Source organism: Dermatophagoides farinae, chromosome 2, assembly GCF_024713945.1.
Source record: "Dermatophagoides farinae isolate YC_2012a chromosome 2, ASM2471394v1, whole genome shotgun sequence".
Taxonomy (NCBI): domain Eukaryota; kingdom Metazoa; phylum Arthropoda; class Arachnida; order Sarcoptiformes; family Pyroglyphidae; genus Dermatophagoides; species Dermatophagoides farinae.
In genome coordinates this window covers 3,637,937-3,656,632 of record NC_134678.1, presented here as the reverse complement: position 1 = coordinate 3,656,632, position 18,696 = coordinate 3,637,937, and the positions used below count along the sequence as shown (strand labels likewise).

At 31.9% G+C, this 18,696-nt stretch overlaps 10 protein-coding genes across 13 annotated transcripts; 6 read left to right on the top strand and 4 right to left on the bottom strand.

The window, feature by feature from the left end:
- Positions 1-6: 6 nt before the first annotated feature.
- LOC124499824 (2',5'-phosphodiesterase 12) lies at positions 7-1,979 on the top strand. Its single transcript, XM_047063800.2, has 4 exons — positions 7-401; positions 461-1,434; positions 1,515-1,641; positions 1,696-1,979. The coding sequence occupies exons 1-4, from the start codon at positions 107-109 to the stop codon at positions 1,956-1,958; spliced, it is 1,659 nt and encodes a 552-aa protein (XP_046919756.2). The 5' UTR covers positions 7-106; the 3' UTR covers positions 1,959-1,979.
- On the bottom strand, positions 1,418-4,660 carry yata (N-terminal kinase-like protein yata). Of its 3 annotated transcripts, none has more exons than XM_047063798.2 (7): positions 4,423-4,660; positions 3,884-4,365; positions 3,581-3,824; positions 3,368-3,526; positions 3,094-3,315; positions 2,622-3,042; positions 1,418-2,565 (listed from the first exon to the last, which is right to left on the bottom strand). In XM_047063798.2, exons 1-7 carry the CDS (start codon positions 4,531-4,533, stop codon positions 1,976-1,978), a joined length of 2,229 nt encoding a protein of 742 aa, XP_046919754.1. In that variant the 5' UTR covers positions 4,534-4,660; the 3' UTR covers positions 1,418-1,975. The 3 variants fall into 3 exon arrangements, with proteins under 3 accessions (XP_046919754.1, XP_046919755.1, XP_075592254.1); XM_047063799.2 differs by having other exon boundaries at positions 3,581-3,821; positions 4,423-4,655; XM_075736139.1 differs by having other exon boundaries at positions 3,884-4,276; positions 4,366-4,637.
- On the top strand, positions 4,516-6,026 carry LOC124499825 (3'(2'),5'-bisphosphate nucleotidase 1). The gene is made up of 4 exons (XM_047063801.2): positions 4,516-4,946; positions 5,014-5,115; positions 5,170-5,424; positions 5,484-6,026. Exons 1-4 carry the CDS (start codon positions 4,827-4,829, stop codon positions 5,958-5,960), a joined length of 954 nt encoding a protein of 317 aa, XP_046919757.1. The 5' UTR covers positions 4,516-4,826; the 3' UTR covers positions 5,961-6,026.
- Positions 6,027-6,055: 29 nt separating this feature from the next.
- On the top strand, positions 6,056-7,241 carry RFeSP (Rieske iron-sulfur protein). The gene is made up of 3 exons (XM_047063802.2): positions 6,056-6,437; positions 6,512-6,808; positions 6,859-7,241. The coding sequence occupies exons 1-3, from the start codon at positions 6,188-6,190 to the stop codon at positions 7,167-7,169; spliced, it is 858 nt and encodes a 285-aa protein (XP_046919758.1). The 5' UTR covers positions 6,056-6,187; the 3' UTR covers positions 7,170-7,241.
- Positions 7,242-7,272: 31 nt separating this feature from the next.
- Positions 7,273-8,801, top strand: LOC124499168 (cell growth regulator with RING finger domain protein 1). Its single transcript, XM_047063043.2, has one exon. It carries the CDS (start codon positions 7,359-7,361, stop codon positions 8,235-8,237), a length of 879 nt encoding a protein of 292 aa, XP_046918999.1. The 5' UTR covers positions 7,273-7,358; the 3' UTR covers positions 8,238-8,801.
- Positions 8,215-10,902, bottom strand: LOC124499166 (EH domain-containing protein 1). The gene is made up of 8 exons (XM_047063042.2): positions 10,727-10,902; positions 10,186-10,666; positions 9,758-10,132; positions 9,423-9,695; positions 9,150-9,363; positions 8,820-9,086; positions 8,562-8,749; positions 8,215-8,493 (listed from the first exon to the last, which is right to left on the bottom strand). The coding sequence occupies exons 2-8, from the start codon at positions 10,355-10,357 to the stop codon at positions 8,267-8,269; spliced, it is 1,716 nt and encodes a 571-aa protein (XP_046918998.1). The 5' UTR covers positions 10,358-10,666; positions 10,727-10,902; the 3' UTR covers positions 8,215-8,266.
- A 166-nt stretch (positions 10,903-11,068) lies between these two features.
- On the bottom strand, positions 11,069-13,205 carry crn (pre-mRNA splicing factor crn). The gene has a single exon (XM_047063037.2). The coding sequence runs from the start codon at positions 13,196-13,198 to the stop codon at positions 11,174-11,176; it is 2,025 nt and encodes a 674-aa protein (XP_046918993.2). The 5' UTR covers positions 13,199-13,205; the 3' UTR covers positions 11,069-11,173.
- A 106-nt stretch (positions 13,206-13,311) lies between these two features.
- Positions 13,312-14,182, top strand: AP-2sigma (adaptor protein complex 2, sigma subunit). Its single transcript, XM_047063040.2, has 3 exons — positions 13,312-13,428; positions 13,487-13,636; positions 13,695-14,182. The coding sequence occupies exons 1-3, from the start codon at positions 13,426-13,428 to the stop codon at positions 13,968-13,970; spliced, it is 429 nt and encodes a 142-aa protein (XP_046918996.1). The 5' UTR covers positions 13,312-13,425; the 3' UTR covers positions 13,971-14,182.
- An 85-nt stretch (positions 14,183-14,267) lies between these two features.
- LOC124499163 (uncharacterized) lies at positions 14,268-16,892 on the top strand. 2 transcript variants are annotated; one of them, XM_047063039.2, is made up of 3 exons: positions 14,268-14,694; positions 14,763-15,031; positions 15,097-16,892. In XM_047063039.2, the coding sequence occupies exons 2-3, from the start codon at positions 14,968-14,970 to the stop codon at positions 15,969-15,971; spliced, it is 939 nt and encodes a 312-aa protein (XP_046918995.2). In that variant the 5' UTR covers positions 14,268-14,694; positions 14,763-14,967; the 3' UTR covers positions 15,972-16,892. The 2 variants fall into 2 exon arrangements, with proteins under 2 accessions (XP_046918995.2, XP_046918994.2); XM_047063038.2 differs by having other exon boundaries at positions 14,271-14,694; positions 14,763-15,037.
- On the bottom strand, positions 16,667-18,546 carry LOC124499165 (uncharacterized). Its single transcript, XM_047063041.2, has 3 exons — positions 17,119-18,546; positions 16,977-17,057; positions 16,667-16,907 (listed from the first exon to the last, which is right to left on the bottom strand). Exons 1-3 carry the CDS (start codon positions 17,314-17,316, stop codon positions 16,824-16,826), a joined length of 363 nt encoding a protein of 120 aa, XP_046918997.1. The 5' UTR covers positions 17,317-18,546; the 3' UTR covers positions 16,667-16,823.
- Positions 18,547-18,696: the final 150 nt, after the last annotated feature.

Genomic DNA, 18,696 nt, shown 5'->3' with positions numbered 1-18,696 from the left:
ACTCGTACCATTCGTAACATCCATTATGATTAGTGCACAATGTTACATCTATAAAAATTGAAACCTTAAAATTTATACACGTGTCTTTGTTATTTATTGATAAAAAATGATTTGCAACGTTCTTTTCGATGAAGAACATTCCGAAAACCAACATTTATTAATAGTATTCAAATATGAACACCCGAATTATGGTGAAAGATTATTCACATTTAAACGTAGCCTCACAGAATCATTAGAATGTTGTAGCAAACGGATAAAAATTAATTTACAAAAAGCATTCACTGGTAATAATAAGAAGAAAAATAAAAACCTGGACAACACGATTGATTTTACAATCAAGTTTTATCGGAACGATAATGAAATCTATGGCAGTATCGTGAATAATGATTTCTGGAAAGATGGTAAGAAATGATTCGAAACGATTGATATCCAATCAATAAATATGGCAATTTAAAAAAAGGTTCAACAATGTCAATCAATGGGACGGATTATATCATCAAGTTTAACCATCCACATGTTTCAGAAATTAGACTTTCAAATGTAATATTGACTGGTTACTTCACCTATCCTTATTTGGAAATAATTAATGGCAATATTGTCGATAGTCAATTTACATGGTTTCGTTCGAAAGATTCCTTGGAATGGATCTTTGTGGGTGACGGATTTCTCTATGAAGTAAAACAAGAGGATTTGGATCATGAATTAAAAGTCGTTTGTTCACCAAGGCTGGCAGAAAAGGAAGGCATTTCTCGAGAAGTTATATCACCAAAAACAATTTCAAAAGGACCAGAAAATTGTCCATTTGAAAAAAGTTTTATCCATACTCGAGAAAATTTTTCAAATTCATTACGAGTTGTTTCATACAATCTTCTAGCCGATTTATATGCTAATTCAGAATATTCAAGAGATGTTCTTTATTCGTATTGTAATGATTCTTATTTAAATTTTTCATACCGAAAAACATTATTGATCAAAGAGCTGCTCGGTTATAATGCTGATATATTTTTTCTTCAAGAACTTGATGCAATCTTCTACCGAAAAGGTTTAAATCCCATATTAAATTTCAGTAGCTATGATTCATATTTCATTGCCAAAGAATCCAATTCTGAAGGCTTGTGTATTTTTTATCGACGTTCCAAATTTGAATGCATACGAGCCGAAGCACATACTTATTCGGATTTGCTCATGAACAATCAACAATTTGAATTTTTACTACAAAAAATATCGGAAAATCAGCAATTGTTTAATCGTGTTAAGAAATTAAAAAATACTTTTCAAATTCTCATTTTGAAATCGATTGAACAACCGAACAAATTACTTATTTTATGTAATTTACATCTTTATTCAAAAGATGATGCCGATCATATTCGATTAATTCAAACGTTTATCACCATAAAATATGTGGAAAAATGTTTAATAGAATTAATTCAAAATGTAAATTTTATTGCATGTTAAAACACTATATAATATAAATATAAATATCAACCTTTATTGATAATTTTTTATTGAAACAGAAAAATTATTCCCATTGTCAGATAACGACAATTTTGTCTGGTGATTTCAATTCAACACCAGAATTTGGAGTGGTAAAATTTATAAAGGATAAAAAAGTGGATTCAACACTCGAAGATTTTAAAAGCAGTATGTTTAATTGAATGATTTATATGTGAAAAATAATTTTTTGTTTTTTTGCAGACGAATCGGAAGTAATCAAGGATTTTGTTTGGCAACATCAACTCAATTTTGAAAGCGCTTGTGGTTTTCCTGATTATACACACTATGCACAACATTTTTCTGGTTGTTTGGATTACATTTTTTATGATCCGATTGGTCTAAAAGTCCTCAATGTGGTTCCTATGGCTGAACATCAAGAAGTGATCAAAGAGATAGCGTTACCAAACCAGAAAATTCCATCAGATCATTTGCCATTGATTTGTACATTTGTTTGGAATAAATAATTATCGAATTGTTTGGTTTAATCAAAATTTTTTCTCAATTTTTGAGCACCCAATTTCATTGGACCCTTTTTTTGCACTTTAGACGTCGAACCACCTCCAGTTTGTCTTATTCTTGGTTTCAATATTTCTTCATTAGATTTTTTGGTAGTTAAAATATTTTCATTTTTCTTTCCAAAATCAGTATTATCATCCCAATTTATATCATCATTATTCCAGCCATTTTCATCGTCATTAATCTTATGGACTTTCTGTACGACAGATTCCGGTGGAACAATTTCCTTCCAATCTTCAAGTAAATCATTTTCCCAATTATCTCCCTCCCAGCCATCTGAATTTCCGGTAAGATCATCGATAGAACTAATTTTCATTTGATTATCTTTGCTCAAAACTTGTTCCTTATCACTATTCGGATGTTTTTGCTGATTGAAAGTTGACGTAGATGAATGATTGTCCTGAATCGATTGTGAATGCTTCTGTTCATTTTCATTATTATTATCGTTTTCAATTTTGGTCCTTGTCAATTTGGCTGCCAAAGAATTGACAGCCCAACTGAGACCAGTAGTGAATTTAGACGAAACATTCGTACCGGATTTGTTAATTTCACTTTCTAGGAATGGAAATAAAAAAAATCGAAATATGGAATTTTTGATGTTTTTTGCTTACCCATATGCTCAATAAGAGCAGGATTTTCTGAGAATTTTTCAATTTTTTGTATAAAATTTGTCAATGTCATAAAGGCATGATCACGAACTTGTTTCTCGGGATCCATCAAAATCAAACACAATGCCGGCATAATTTTTGATGTACAATCTTGTAGAGTGAAAAAATTTTGTGTTGCCATCAAGGATTGAATACACGCGATACGTGAAGGAGGAAATGGATCACGTAAAGATCTCAAAAATAATGGCAACATTACAGTCTGTCGAGTTTGTGGCTGAAAATGTGAGGCAATTTTTCCCAGACAGATGATCGTATTTGTTCGAATTCCTCCCTCAGGATCTTTAATCTGTATCCTACTGAAATGTTTAATTACCTCTTCATTCAGGTTTTGATTATTTAATTTTGAAGCCAAATGAAAAATACTCTAAATGAAAAAATTGATCAGAAATAGAATGGTAAAAAAATGACTATTTACTTTGACGGTTTGTTCACGAATAACAGGATTAGAATCCATGAATCCATGGACAAGATATGGAAATATTTGATCATTTACAGCTTGAGTCGGTGTATGATCAATGTATTCATCTATTTCTTTCAATAACTTTGAACGAATTGAACGATCTTTGCTGGCAAACAATTTGATAATACTGGGCGTCACTTTCTTTTGATATTCATTTTCATTTAGCATTTTTCCAATCTAAGATTTATGGATCAGTATTCATTTAACAAAAATTTTAAACGCTACTTACCTTTATCAAAAGTTCCAAACAATGACAATTGGCTTCACCATACTCCAATGACGTGACTACAAATGATAGTATTTTATTTTTACAAAAATATACCGGAAACGATTCAAGCGCATTATTAAGATTGGAAAAGAAACGATTTTTTTCGGTCGAATCTTTAATCTTCAATTAATTAAATTAAAAAAAATATTATAACAATAACAATAAACGAATTACCTGAATCTCTTCAAGAAAATTCATAGTATCGATAAAGGTATTTTTGAAATATCCATTTTTATCTTGTCCTTTAGTCAGAAAATCTTCGATAAGGCACCTTTGTGAAACATTTTTATTCAAATTTGAATATAATGGGATCAATTTTTTTGGCAAGCGTTTCGTGTTTTTCAATTGAGCTTGTTCATTAAGTTGTCCATTAAAAATTTCCCAAATTAAACAGCTTAATCCCCAAGCATCTAGTCTTCTAATATTTAAAAAAATATGAATATGAATATTTAGGCTTGGACAGATCACACTAATTACTTATCACTTGTAGGTCTATTATTATGGTCTTGCACTTCAGGAGCAGTATATATTTTATGTGGATAAAATGATTTCACTGGTTGAGTTGAGCCAATATTTGTAAGATACTCGAAATTGAAAAGTTTCCAATCAGATGAATCATTTATGAATATAGAACCCAACGAAAGATTACCATGTATCATTTTGCAATCATTATTAAGAAAGCAAAGACCCTTGGAAACTGAATAAATTCCCCACGAAATGGCTGATTCTTTTTGCTGTTCTGGCCATTTGGACATTTCTTTTAAGAAAACGAATAATGGCTGTACATGTTCCGTTACAATAAGTATGTATTTATCCGTCTCCAAAGAATCAATATACGTCAATATGGATGGATGCCGTAAAGTTTTGAGCCTTTTTAATGAATTTTTGGCCATATCCATGTAAGATGATTCATTTAGTTTCAATTCATATCGGAAAATGGATACAATTTCACCACTAACCTGTATATTGTGATACTAAAATTCATCCTGGACAAAAAAAATCTAAATAATACGAACCTTCTTTTTCCCTTTGTGCAGAATCCAAATGCAATTCTCATCATTCAAGACCGGCTCGTTAATTTCGTATCCAAAATCTTTAGATGGATCACGGGAAAAAATGGACCACATTGTCGTTGAAACAAAGTATTTTGTTAATGATAAAAAACTTTAGATTGATATAAAATAAAAACATATATGCTCATATGTTTCCAATCTCAGCTGCTGTCGAGATGGATATAACGTTATCCGTATACCCGTATAGGTGCCACTCAGAAACTACATATTATTTACGTATTTAAATCCTATTCGATTTTTTTCTCTTGCAAGTACTTTAAAGACTCAAGTCGTAGGAAAGAAATTAACCATTTTAAATTGATTTATAATTGACACGTTGACATAAAATTTTCAATTAAACGTTCATTATGCATAAAAACGCTTCGTTGATTCTGCGAATCCTATCATCTTCGGTATGCATCTCAGAAAAGGCTGGTTCGATCATCAGAGAAATCATCAAAAAAGGAAATCTGAACATTATAGATAAAGTTTGTATTTGTATTAAATGTCCTTTTGACCTCATTATTTATTCTAGAGATTCTTTTCCAATTGAAGGGATTCAATGAATTGCAAACTGAAGCTGATAGAAGTTCGGAAAAATGTATTGTTAAATCATTGGTGAATAAATTTCCCAAATTATCGGTCATTGGCGAGGAGGTAAAATAATTTTATGTTTCAAATATAAAATGATTTAATCTCTAACTACGACAGAATCTTGGAATAAATTATGAGGTTCCAGCTGATTGGATTGTAACTAAACAAGATGAAACAGTATTAGTACATGATTGTCCGTCAGAATTTCAAAATCTCAAAGAGGAAGACGATGTTGTTGTTTGGGTAGATCCATTGGATGGAACATCTGAATTCACTCAAGGTTTGCATGATCATGTAACAATTCTAATCGGTCTATCGGTGAATGGAAAAGCTGTGGGTGGTGTTATTCATCAACCATTCTTTAATTATAATGTATGTTGTAAAATTTAAAAGTTACAAAAAATTACTGATACTAATTCCATATGAAATAGGAGCCGCAACCTGGCCGTACTGTCTGGGGATTGATCGGATTAGGTGCATTTGGAATTCCACGAATAATGCCACCATCAAACAAAATGATCGTAACAACAACTCGTTCACATAGTAACGAAACGATTAATAAAGCTGTCGAAGCTTTTTCACCCAATTATGTTGTTCGTGTTGGCGGTGCTGGCAATAAAGTTCTTCAAGTGATTGAAGGAAAAGCTCATGCTTATGTATTTGCTAGTAGAGGCTGTAAAAAATGGGATACATGTGCTCCAGAAGCCATCCTTCATAGTTTCGGCGGCCGGTTAACTGATTGTCTGGGAAATGATCTAACCTACAAAAAAAAGGAAAATTTCACCAACGAATTAGGTGTATTGGCTTCTTATTCACGTGATGAACATGAAAAATATTGTTCATTCATACCGACAGAGATCAAAGGTCAAATAGTTGAAAAGGCTAAAAGCTTTTTTAAATGCTTATAATTTAGAGTCTGATAGAATTTAATTTTTTCCGTAAACTAAACATTAAAAATAAATTTTCCCGTTAAAGTTTAAAATTTTATTTTCAAACGTCATCTATGAATACAGTGCCCTTGTTGTGTGTTGCTGATGCCAATCGAGAGAGTTTTCTTCGTCGGCTGATTTTTTTTTATTGAAATTTAGTTTTTCGACATTGGAATTGAGTAAATAAAAATAAATAAAGAAAAATTATGATCCAAAGTCGATCCATTGGAATTGGCCAATTTGCCAAAGCTGTTACACAAGCATGTGGTGGACAACGCATAACTTCATCATTTCCATCATTGAAACGTGATTGGGAAACGCGAGCAGTAACATTACCAGAATTGGTACCAGCGTTTGCAATGAATATGCCGTTGCATAAAATCAATTTGAAACCGACTTTTAATTTAAATGTTCATCTTTTTAGAAATAAATCTCAAGCAATTTGCGGAGTCGGAGGTAAGAACTTTATTGTAATGAAGATTGGATATTTGTCTGAAATTTTTTTTTTTTGCAATTCCTTATGAATTTAGTGAGCCATCAATATAGATTGGCTCATACCGATGTTAGTATTCCCGATTTTTCATCATACCGAAGACCATCGAACAAAGATCTATCTCGTAGATCGGCTGAATCTACGGATGATAGACGTGCTTTCACTTATATTGTAACCGCTGGTGTCGGTGTTGGTGGTGCTGTTGCTGCTAAGCATATGGTTCAAGGTTTACTCAATATGTTGTCACCTGCCAGAGATTGTCTTGCTTTGAGTAAAATCGAAGTTAACATCGGCAACATACCCGAAGGCAAAAATGTTACAGTTAAATGGAGAGGTAATTTGACTCGATTTCCAATCTGTATTTTCATTCATGAATTTTCACAGGTAAGCCTGTTTTCATCCGACGACGAACGCAAAAAGAAATCGATCAGGAAAGAGCGGTGGACATCAATCAACTTCGCGATCCAGAAACCGATGAGAAACGTGCACCCAATCCAGAATGGTTGGTCGTTGTTGGTATTTGTACTCATCTAGGTTGCGTACCGATCGCTGGCAAAGGAGATTTTGGTGGTTATTATTGTCCTTGTCATGGTAGCCATTATGATGCTTCCGGTAGAATTCGAAAAGGTCCAGCACCAGCTAATCTGGAAGTACCAGATCATGTGTTCGATGGTGATACATTGGTTATAGGTTGAAAATATTTATGATAAAATAAACTTCTCGATTTGAAAATTATAGGAAAAAATAAAAATTTCTGTACAATCAAATAATTATAGCCAAGAGATGGCACTAAAAAAAAATTTGTTTAGAAATCTGTTTCTATGTTGTTTTGAATTGTCTTTGTACTGCGTCTTGGAATTATTATTTTCAAGTAATTCTAAAAAATGGACCACGAAAATCATGTTATGTCTTGTGGTAGACCACAAAAAATGCCCATCAAGTCACAGCGTTTACGTAATCCTTTTTTATTAAAAATTGATCCAGAATCATTAAAAGTTGATAATTATATTGATGGAATCAAGTTGAATATTGTATGCGAATGCTCATTTTGGTTGTTCTCATTTTGGGCTGTCAAGATTAAAGAATTCCATGAGAAACTTGCCTATGATTGGATGACTATACGAAATTTATTGATCGATAATCAATTCAACAATGATCATTTTGCCTATCATTCTAATGATCCTGAACTTTATCAAGATGAATATAACAAAATTATACATAAAATTAAAGCTCCAGATCAATTCGATTCAACATTTTTTACAACCACTCCACGTGATCGTTATCCATTGGCTATCATATTGCTTTTGAATGACCGAGAACTTGAAGAGCAGCTTAATAGCAATGATATCGTAATGCTAGCATCGATAATTCATTTGAGGGATTCACTTGTCCCATTAAGTACTAGTGTTATTGGTCAATATATTAAAAGGCAATCCGGTATCGTACTGAACCTTCAAGATCTTTATATTTGCAGTGATCAATCTAATGAAGATCATATGCCAAATTGTATAATTTGTCTCGACAACCACATTACACGAGCTATATTACCATGCCGACATGCCTGTGTTTGTTCAAATTGTTTTGAACAAATTAATACTTGTCCATTGTGTAGATCACCTATACAAAATTTCATCATGATAAATCAACCTATCCAAACAGCAATGTCTGACGAAGGTGATGACAATCTACGATCCGAAAATGTCATTGATACTCATCATAAAGAAAGTCTATTACACAAAATTCAAAAATTTTTTGGATTTTAATTTTTCTTATTATTATTATTAATATTAATTCAGTGTTTATTTGTAATGATTGCACGTTTCGATGGTGGTAACAAATGTCTTGGCAATTGTTCGGGCAAGTCATAATTTTTAAGTGTAACGCTGACTAAATACATTGCCAATGCAAATTCATCACGATCGAGCATACCGTCACGGTCAATATCCGACATATTCCAGATTTTGTTCAAAATTTTAGCCGGCAGATTGGATTTGAGCATTTCCGCTTTTGCTTTTGAAGCTAAATGACAAAAAAAAATCATTTTATCATTTTAAATATATAATTTGTTTATGAAATAATGAACTTACCTGTAACTTTTCCTGCTCCAATTTTCAATTCGTTAAATAATGGCTCATAATTTTCTCGATACTTGGCCACAATCCAATTACCAGGTTCGGTCGAGCCTTCATCAAAGCCTTCGCCTTTTGCAAAACCAAATGGTGTTCCATCATTATTCGCCTCGAAAGACATTTTCGGGAATTTTCCATTGTTTATTCTGTTGATATAATTTTTAAACAAAATTTAATTAAATCAGATATTTTTAAAAAGATTCCACTTAGCTATACCTGTCTATGATGGCGGGCAAATTTTCATTGATGAATACATCTTTGGCGGCGAATAATTTTTTATTGAACGTTTTTGTTCGATTCAAATTTATTCTCATCAACGCCTGTTTCATTTGATTAAGATCGGGTGATTCATGTCGCGAAAAATTGTATTGTTTTTCAACTTTTGCCCGTATTTTGTGCAATTTTCTCAGATATATCCTCTTTATTTGTTTGTCAAAAATGAATCGAAGTAGTGAGGTTCTTCGGATATTATCTTTAAACATGCTATTTAAAGGTATCAAATTATGCTTTTTATAATTGTATAAGGATACATTTGTTTAAACATACGAGATTAGGCATGCATGCATTGATACTTGTCGGGTCCTTTGAACAAGTGAATTTATTTTCCTCAGTAAACTTTCCTGAGGAAGATTTGACAAGTCTTCATAAATCCTGAACTCTTCATATTCATATAGTTTTCGTCGTTTTTCATCACGGAATGGTTTACCCCAAAATGATCCAACATATATTTGTATTACTTCTTTCATTTCCAAACTTTGACCTTTTTCATTATAGAACGACTATAGAGAGAAGAGTTTATCTAATAAAAACCAAACTTACCAAGAAACCACATTAGAGCACCGTATATGCGTATCATTTCTTGTTCATTAACTAGATCAGTTTTGTTCAAAACTATTCGTAACTTATCATCATATTTTCGAATCATTTCTACAATTTTTTGAAAATCTCCTGATAGCTCCAATTTATGTGCATCGACAAAAAGGAAAATTCTATCTGATTGTTGAGCGAACCATTCTATAACACCTTTGTAATCATATCCTGCACTATTGTTGTTGTCACTCAATATGCCAGGTGTATCGATAATAGTTAGTCCTTTATTATGATTAAGAAAATGATGAAATCATCGATTAATTTTAATATGGATCAATCCTTGCCTTTGAGTACAGTACTGTTGACTTGGGCTGCTTGAAAACGATTTAAAAAATTACCACCAAATTTCATCAGCGGTTTGAATCGTTTTCGATCATCGATAACTAATGCATTTCCTGGAATAATGGAATTCTCTTCACCATGCATCACTGCTACAAATTTATCGGTAGTTGGTTCCGGACCAATTCGAATTCCTGGGTAATCCTTATCAATCAAATACTTGACAAATGTAGACTTTCCGGATGAATATTGACCAATTAATAAAATCATTGGCTTTGCTCTGAAAAAAGCATCATCGAGGGGAGTGGCATATGGAAAATCTTTATAAAGAAAACTTTCTTCAAATGGTCGAAATTTCTCATCATAAGCTTGTTTCAATTCTAAAAAAAACCACATTATTTGATTTGATTCCCATTCAAATATTTGATCTTACCTTTGATAATGCTGTCATTAATTTGTTGAATACTTTCCATATACTCCAATAAGGTGTTTTTGTCGACAAACTTGGGTACCTCATTATAAAGGTCGGATGGTATCATTTTCGATGTTTCATCATTTTTGTTGTTTTGATTCTTGTACTTTTTTTTGTTTTTAAAATGAGACATTGTTCTTGTTGTTTTTGTAAATTTCAATGAACAAATATGGAAAAACTAATTTATTTATGCAATTTCTTTGAAAGAGTTTTTTTTTCTTGAGAGAGCTTATTTTCTATGATAAGTTTTTTATATGCAGCTATTGATCATCACCATTTTCATGGCTTTATCGTTGTTAAGTCTGACAAACAAACATTCTTGGCAAACATTCGAAATAAAATGATAAGTACACACACACACACACGCACGAATAGGATGGCCAAAAATGAATGTGATATATAAAATGATGATCAATCAATTAATTACGATCAATCAATAAATCTATTAGGACGATTTTTTTTTTGTTCACTTTTTTCAATATAAATCCGTTCGCATACTTACTTTTAACCGTTTGAACATGGCGGACACGATCGATGTGTGTATGTGATACGAGAAATTAAATTCGTCATTGGAATTTTTTTTAAAATTATCAAATAAACACTGAACAATGAGTTATTAATAATTATATATTATTTTTTAGAATGTGATGGCGCATTTATTACTTCAAAACTTTAGTTGTTTCGTGTCGAATTTGTTAATAAAGGTTTCACATTTCGAATGTTCGAATATAAAAAAAATATACAAACCAGACGTCTTTGTGGTGTGGTGGATTGTCCTTTTTTTCAGTTCTTTCTTTCAAAGTTAAAATTAGCATGCCACATCAAAAAAAAAATAGGGTACATGTAAGCGAAAAACGAAATGAATTTTATTCAATATTGTATAAAATGGATGATTTATGAAAACACTACAATATCATTGATAAGCTAAATCAGCTTAACGGAACGATTTTCATGATGATTGGTTAGATGTATTTTCTTGCTGTTGATTCTGTTTCCATTTTTTGGCCATTTCCAAAAACTTGAGATGAACAGCATTTTCAGTTTCATTAGGAAAGATATAATCAAAATATTCTTCCCATCCGGCATCGGTTCCATCATCCGTTTGAATTTTTCTTCGTTTCTTGACTTTTTTCGGCATTTGTTTACGTACGGAAGCTAAAGATTTTTCATCACCATATCGAGTTTCAAATTCTAGCCACGCTTCAAGTAACATTAATCGGGATTCTTTTTCGCTCTCTTTTAACGATTTATTGGCTCGTTGATAGATATTTCGAGCCTGTAGTATGCCGAATTGATGGTCATCTTTGTTGGCCAATAATTCGAATTGAGCAAAACTGATCCAAACTTTGACATGTTCCGTACGTTCCAATAAACGTTCATATAAATTTCGAGCTCGGTCAAATTCTTCCATTTCGATTTCGAAATCAATATATGCTTTCCAGATAACTTCGGGCATATCTAATTTTGGCTGATCGATTGCAATTTCAAACAATTGTCTTGCACGATCCACTTCTCCGAGGATATTCTCCAATTCTGAAAATTTCATCCAAGTAATACAATTATGTGGTGCATATTCCAAATACTTTTGATATAAAATACGACATCGATCGAATTCTCGTAGCTGAATTTCAAGATCAATATATTCTTTAAATAGTTTATCTTTTGGACAAAGGCCAATGGAAGTTCCCAATATCTTACGAGCATCTGACAGGTTTTTTCTTCGTATTTCGAATTTGGCTGCCATGATCCAGATCTTTGCAAAAGTAAATGATTTATGTGGAATTAGTTTGTCAAGAAGAAACTTGTAGATTTCTTTGGTCTTTTCATAATCTTTATTTTCAAGTTCTTCGTATATGGCATAATATATCCATAGATAGATGTATCGACGCCATAATCGTTTCTCTTTTTTAAGTGGTACATTGGCCACAGCTTTTTCATACACTTCTCTTGTCCTTTCAACATCACCTTCATCTTCCATAAGGCGAACATAATCGAACCATAGGTCATAATTGAAAGGATTCTGTTTCAGCTCATCTTCGTAATGAGTTTTTCTTTTGTTAAAAATAATATCTTCAATTTCGAAACGATTACCGTGTTTCTTTTCGAATAATGAATATTGTTTGAAAATATTTTGTCTATTCTCGATGCTCAACTTTTCCAGTGCATATTTATAGATGACACGAACCCGATCATATTCATGCTGAGTTTCCTCAAACCTGGCAAAAGCCATGAATAAATGTTCGTCAAGATAATCATCGCCAAAAAATTCAATTGCTTTCTCATACACGTCGCGACTATTTGCAAGAAATCCATGTTGTTCTTCAAAGTGAGCGAATCGAATCCAATTTTTGACCTCAGGATGCACGGTAACAAAGCGCGAATAGATCGTACGGACTCGATCAATCTCGTTATAACGTAATTCAAACTTAACGTAAGTGAACCAGGCTTGTTCGTTTGGTTCCCAATCCATCCATCTTTCGAATACTTGCCGGCAACCAGATAAATTTTGGAGCATTTCTTCCATGTACACATATTTGTACCAGAATTGATTGACACGTGGTAAGATTAATACAGCTCGATCAAGAACATTTCGAGCATGATTTATTTGTCGATTTCTCATCTCCATTTGTGAATATTTGAGCCATATTTTGACATTACGATAATCGACATCCAATGCACGTTCATAAATAGATCGAGCACGTTGAATCTCTTGCTGACTCTCTTCCCATTTTGCATATTTGATCCAATTACTGAATGATGAACGATTTTTACGAATGTTATCTTCGAATGCTTTTCGTTTTCGCAGTTGATAGTCGGCCAATTCATCTGGATCGGATATTTTTTGCTTTGGTGGTGGTGGAACAATTTCAAGTTCTCGCTCTTTTGCTTCGCGTAGAATTTGCTCAGCAGTAATTTGAATTTCTGCTGGCGCTTTGTTTTTCACTTTGGTTTTAGCAGCTTTACCTCTAATCATTTTGAAATTTAGATTGATTGTTTAAAATTAGAGAAAAAAAAATCAAATCAAATAACAGTTGAAAACAAAAACACTGAAATTTTAATCATGTTTTTCTAACAGGAGTCGCTCACAAGTAACGTGACGTTATTGATTTGGGCGTTCGGCCAGTTCGGGATTTTTTCGTGTATATGTCATTTTTATTCATTTGATAATCGGTTAATTGTGTACATTTTTTTCGATCAATAATGGTTTGACTTTCAAGAATTTTACAATCTCAATTATCAAATTTTTTTTTCTATCCAATAGATTAGATTCATCTTGATTCAAAACCGTGCAGGCAAAACACGTTTGGCCAAATGGTACATGAATTTCGATGATGATGAAAAACAAAAATTGATTGAAGAAGTTCATGCAGTTGTCACTGTTCGTGATGCTAAGCACACAAATTTCGTCGAGGTATCAATTACAATGTTAAAAAAATTCTCATATTTAAAAACAATATTTATTATTATAGTTTCGTAATTTCAAAATTGTCTATCGACGTTATGCGGGATTATATTTTTGCATCTGTGTCGATGTAAGCGATAATAATCTTGTCTATCTGGAAGCGATTCATAATTTTGTCGAAGTTCTCAACGAATATTTCCATAATGTATGCGAATTGGATTTAGTATTTAATTTTTACAAAGTTTACTCTGTTGTTGACGAAATGTTTTTGGCTGGAGAAATACGTGAAACAAGTCAAACTAAAGTATTGAAACAACTATTGGTCTATAATTCCCTGGAATAATGGCTGGATAATTTTTCTGGATTGATTAATATCATTCAGAGTCTTTTGGATTGTTCATCGTCTTTTTAGGCATCTCTTTGTTCCAAATTTCCTCATTTTAATTTATAAATTTCTTGTGTATTTTATTGCGAATATTAATGTGTAATAATCCAATAAATATGTGAAATTCGGGCCCATATTATAAATAGTAAATGGTGGACATTTGGCCTTGTATATCGGAATATATTCTCTTTTTATATATAGATACTATATAGTTTACCGAATTGAGAAGCGCAAAAAATTATTTTTAAGTAGTGTGTTGAGTAACGTCACCCTACCCGAAGGTCGTATTTGCATGGAACTTGTGGTAAACAATCAGAGAATATATTCGAGTTTCTGTACTTGTAGTGTGATTTTAATAATCAAATTAAAAATGATCAAGTTTTACAATTTTTGTATCTTTTGCCACTTGTATTTGCTAAATTTTATCGGTGCGATAGATATAAATACATCTAATGCCTCATTGACACGTAATTCCAAATCAATTGATCATCAAAAATTCTTGAAAGGATCAGAATATTTTTTCAAAAATTTTCAAATCAACAAAAACTCTATCATCAAAACACACGATTCGCGTTCATTAGGAGCCAAGTATTTGAATGAAACCGAATTATCTTCGAATGAAGAATGTTTATCGTGGTGTTGGAATACTAGTAATTGTAATTTAGCTGTCTTTGAGGAAAAAGTAATACGAAATCGAAAATTCGAGATTGATTGAATGATTAATAAGAATTTCTTTCTCACAATCATTAGACACGTGGAAGCTGTTATCTGTTCGATTGTGGGTCCATACAAGATTTTAAATGTCGTTTTGCATCGCATGCATTCTATACCAGTTCTGTATTACAAACCAATAGAAATTCTTTCCTATTAAACGAATGGAAATCACAAACAAGTCAAGAGAATGAATTGGTCGGACTGAAAGGAAAAATCGCAACATATTGCTGCAGACATAGCAATGGTCCAGCCTCATATACAGACAATGGGTTCGACGAAACCGGATACAACAACAGCATCGATTGGTAAAGGTGAAATATCTAATTAAAAACATAATGAAAAACTTGATTGTTTGTATGTTTTTCTTTAGTATCTAAATGTCGCCATTATCAATTCGAATGTCGAAACAATAGTGAATGCATAGCCATCTATAATGTATGTGATGGTATCGCCCAATGTCCTGATGGTAGTGATGAAGCTATCGAATTGGAATGTCATAAATCACGTTTGAATACTTTGAACCAGCATATGGATGCCGTCAACGCTCGAGGATCTTCTGATCTTATTTCGTTGAATGTAGATAATAATGGCAGCCAAATTTCGGCTAAACCTGCTCAAAACCGAGCCATTTCACCTTCAAATTACATTCTATCTTCCTTGAATAATAATCCAAATACAAATTCCAAATCCGTACCATATTCAAATCTCAATTATAATTATCCGAAATCGGTCAATGATAAACAACAAACTTTGGATGAGAATAGCTTTTCAAGAAATCATGTTCAAGGAGATTATAATGAATACAATAATAATATCTGGGGACCAAATTGGAATCAATATTCATTAGCGACATTACCGGAAAAACAAATTGATAAATTAGGATTATTATCTAACAATGATGATAATCAATCTTTTAATAATCAACAGCTTCAATCGAATGCAAAAGAATCCATTTATTGGCCTTCATTCAAATATCAACAAAATATTCCACAGGAAAATTTCATTCAAACACATTTGTCAGCATCATCTTCATTATCATCTCCTTCATCCTCTAATAATGATGCTGCAGCATATTTGTTGCCTAATTCGCTGTCATTGATGAATGATGGTGGTCGAACGAAAATAAATTATTCTCAGTTGCAACAAAAACCATCAATAGCTCTTCAACAATTTTCACCGTCTCAATCATATCGAATGGTTACACAAAAACAATCGCATTCACCTTTGAATTCCGTTGAGCAATGACCTCAAAAATTCGCCATTATCATCAACTTCAAATAAACTAAATGGTACAGGCAACAATTTGTTGATGATCAACGACGACAACAACAATCCAGCGGAAAGGACAATGTCGGATGTCCAACAACAGATACCAGCCAGTCAATCATATAACAATGACAAAAAGGACAATGGTAAAACTATTTCTACGGCAACAAATACGAAGGCCATCAAATATTCAAATATGATGGCCAATGAAAAAATGTCAATCAAAAATCCATCATCAAATAATATAGTAGCGATATCGTACATGCACGATCGTACGCTCACACAACAGAATGGCCGCGAAACAAATAGTGCTGTGATTGCATTGACATTAGGTCTGTTTATCACTTGTATATTGATCGTTATTGTTGGTTGTCGTATGAAATCGTTTAAAAAACGAATTGCTCGCCGCGGCCGATCATTGGCTCATGATGCTGATTATTTGATTAATGGCATGTATTTGTAAGAAATGTTTCTTATTTTTATTTTCGCCATCACTTCAGATCTTTTATTTGTGTAGCCATCATCATTATTATATAATACGATATTAAAATCACAACAATGATACATCATAGATCCAATGATTTTTTTCTGCCTTTGCATGATCGTTTTTTCTCGTGTACATAACACAAATGACAATGTTTGACCGAAAATTTGAATGATCAGATTCATCATTGTTGTGCATTATTAAGAAATTATTAAGAATACATTTTATTCATTTGATTTTTTTTTTTGAAAAAATATATGCCAAGTTTGTCACAGCAACAATTTACAAATGCAAGCGCGGAAATGTATGGAGAAACTATTATTTACACAAACATGAAAACATTCATTTTATAAAGTGTTAGCCATTTCCAACAATTCCACAATAAATTTTTCCACCAATTCTTTTGATTTTTTAGCATCGATCAATTTTTCCTGAAATCAAATACAAAGTAAATTAATGATAAAAAATAATTTGGATTGAATGGACATCTGTTTACTCACTCTTAGCCATTGTTTACGTGTTTTGCCTTCCAAATCCAACACCTCATCGAGATCGATATCAATGTCATTCAAGTTGTCATCCTATATTTTTCCAAATGTTGATGAAAAATATTAAGAAATTTTTTGTTTTTGTATAACTTACAGAATCAAAGAGAAACTGTAGCTGTTCATACATCCACATTTCAACTTTTAAACGTTTTTTGATCAAATTCATCTGATGTTGACCATATTTGGCCGTGAGATAACGTTTCTTTTTTGCAGAAATTTTATTATCATCTGTATTGAAGTTGACATGATGCAAAGATTTAGATTGTGATGATGATTCGGTTTTGGTAGACATTTTTTTTTTTTTTTTTAGTTAATTTCAAATGAAAAATAAAAAACAAAATTCAATGAAACTTGGCTGTGATTAACAGTGAAAAACGGATAATTTAATTTAATTTCAACTTGAAGCTTGTGAATTTTTTAATCTAATATCGATTTTTTTGGCATCTGTTTTTTTTCACCAGTAGTTTGACAACCAAATTAAGAAGAAACGCTAATTTCAAATCGAATAAACTGGTTCAGATCACGGTCATAAATTATTATTATTGTCGAGAAAGCAAAATATAGTAGTCAATTTTATGTTTCACGATCACGATATTGATGTTTTGGATAAAATTAGAATCAAACAAATGAAAAAAAATTCATTTTCGATTTTATGTGCCGTTGTCTGGATGGAATGATCACACATTGGCGATTGAATGTTGATTCGTTAACGAATGATTTTTTTTTTAGTTAAAAAAAGTTAATCACGATGTTCATCGATGTCACTATTCATGGATGATCTCGATAATTGGGCGATGATCCGTTTGAATGATGGTAGCTACTTTTTCAAAAATGAAATGAAAAGAAAAATTTGAAAAATTCACTCATGAACGATTTGATGCAGTGCAAGAAAAAAAATATAGCATTCAGTAGGTGTGTGTGTGTTATGTAAGGAACAAAAGTTAACGTAAGTTTATGTAGGATGTATGACGGACGATGATGACGACAATGAAGATGATTGCACTGAATCTAGTATAATCGGTAATGAAAAAAACGAATTATACTGATTATGAATAATGTATATAACAAAAAATAACGTTAACAACAAGAATTGAAGATTATAGAGAAGAGAGAAAATATTTTGTCTTGTGATAATGAATGTCGTTGGTTGAACAAATTTCAAATTGTGACAATGAAAAAAAAAATTCTATGACGATTCTTTATATATTCTTATTATTCATCTAAAAAAATTTCTATTTTTAATTACTAAAAATGTCTCTGTTGAATTCAATATGATGATTTATTATTGCTGTAATTACAAGTCTGTCAGTTACAATATATACTAATGTAAGAGATGGTTGCTAGTTTTGTTTACGCGTAAATGAAATATGAACAAGATCTGTAAAATGATTCAATACAGGTCAAATTCGAATGGATTTGAAAAAAAAATATCTGGCTGTAAAATTTGAACCAAAAGAAAAATAAATCAATTTTTCTATCAAATATCGCGATAGCTCCAATAGTCTCCATTTTCTCCTTCAATATCATACTCGCTTTGTGTATCATCATCATTTTTTTCTCTCTCCCACTTTTTTGCTTTCCAATTGAAATATACATTTTTTTTGTTATGCCTTTATTCTTATAGTTCTCTTTCTCTCTTACACACATATAATGGCGACAATACATAATTGTT

Bases quoted from the DNA above. Each gene is read 5' to 3' on its own strand.
- LOC124499163 (XM_047063038.2), top strand. From the start codon at position 14,968: ATGGTCCAGCCTCATATACAGACAATGGGTTCGACGAAACCGGATACA. The intron at 15,038-15,096 runs GTGAAATATCTA...GTTTTTCTTTAG, and splicing joins AACAGCATCGATTGGTAAAG to TATCTAAATGTCGCCATTAT.
- LOC124499166 (XM_047063042.2), bottom strand. From the start codon at position 10,357: ATGTCTCATTTTAAAAACAAAAAAAAGTACAAGAATCAAAACAACAAA. The intron at 9,696-9,757 runs GCAAGGATTGAT...ATCATAATAAAG, and splicing joins CAACAGTACTGTACTCAAAG to GACTAACTATTATCGATACA. The intron at 9,087-9,149 runs GTATGTTTAAAC...ACCTTTAAATAG, and splicing joins ATGCATGCATGCCTAATCTC to CATGTTTAAAGATAATATCC.
- crn (XM_047063037.2), bottom strand. From the start codon at position 13,198: ATGATTAGAGGTAAAGCTGCTAAAACCAAAGTGAAAAACAAAGCGCCA.
- LOC124499824 (XM_047063800.2), top strand. From the start codon at position 107: ATGATTTGCAACGTTCTTTTCGATGAAGAACATTCCGAAAACCAACAT. The intron at 1,435-1,514 runs GTAAATTTTATT...TTATTGAAACAG, and splicing joins TAATAGAATTAATTCAAAAT to AAAAATTATTCCCATTGTCA. The intron at 1,642-1,695 runs GTATGTTTAATT...GTTTTTTTGCAG, and splicing joins ACTCGAAGATTTTAAAAGCA to ACGAATCGGAAGTAATCAAG.
- yata (XM_047063798.2), bottom strand. From the start codon at position 4,533: ATGTGGTCCATTTTTTCCCGTGATCCATCTAAAGATTTTGGATACGAA. The intron at 4,366-4,422 runs GTTCGTATTATT...CACAATATACAG, and splicing joins TGCACAAAGGGAAAAAGAAG to GTTAGTGGTGAAATTGTATC. The intron at 3,316-3,367 runs GTAAGTAGCGTT...CATAAATCTTAG, and splicing joins GTTTGGAACTTTTGATAAAG to ATTGGAAAAATGCTAAATGA.
- AP-2sigma (XM_047063040.2), top strand. The intron at 13,637-13,694 runs GTATCAATTACA...TTATTATTATAG, and splicing joins AGCACACAAATTTCGTCGAG to TTTCGTAATTTCAAAATTGT.
- RFeSP (XM_047063802.2), top strand. From the start codon at position 6,188: ATGATCCAAAGTCGATCCATTGGAATTGGCCAATTTGCCAAAGCTGTT. The intron at 6,438-6,511 runs GTAAGAACTTTA...TTATGAATTTAG, and splicing joins AGCAATTTGCGGAGTCGGAG to TGAGCCATCAATATAGATTG. The intron at 6,809-6,858 runs GTAATTTGACTC...GAATTTTCACAG, and splicing joins TGTTACAGTTAAATGGAGAG to GTAAGCCTGTTTTCATCCGA.
- LOC124499825 (XM_047063801.2), top strand. From the start codon at position 4,827: ATGCATAAAAACGCTTCGTTGATTCTGCGAATCCTATCATCTTCGGTA. The intron at 4,947-5,013 runs GTTTGTATTTGT...TTCCAATTGAAG, and splicing joins ATCTGAACATTATAGATAAA to GGATTCAATGAATTGCAAAC. The intron at 5,425-5,483 runs GTATGTTGTAAA...CATATGAAATAG, and splicing joins AACCATTCTTTAATTATAAT to GAGCCGCAACCTGGCCGTAC.
- LOC124499168 (XM_047063043.2), top strand. From the start codon at position 7,359: ATGGACCACGAAAATCATGTTATGTCTTGTGGTAGACCACAAAAAATG.
- LOC124499165 (XM_047063041.2), bottom strand. From the start codon at position 17,316: ATGTCTACCAAAACCGAATCATCATCACAATCTAAATCTTTGCATCAT. The intron at 17,058-17,118 runs GTAAGTTATACA...GGAAAAATATAG, and splicing joins TACAGTTTCTCTTTGATTCT to GATGACAACTTGAATGACAT. The intron at 16,908-16,976 runs GTGAGTAAACAG...ATTTGATTTCAG, and splicing joins CACGTAAACAATGGCTAAGA to GAAAAATTGATCGATGCTAA.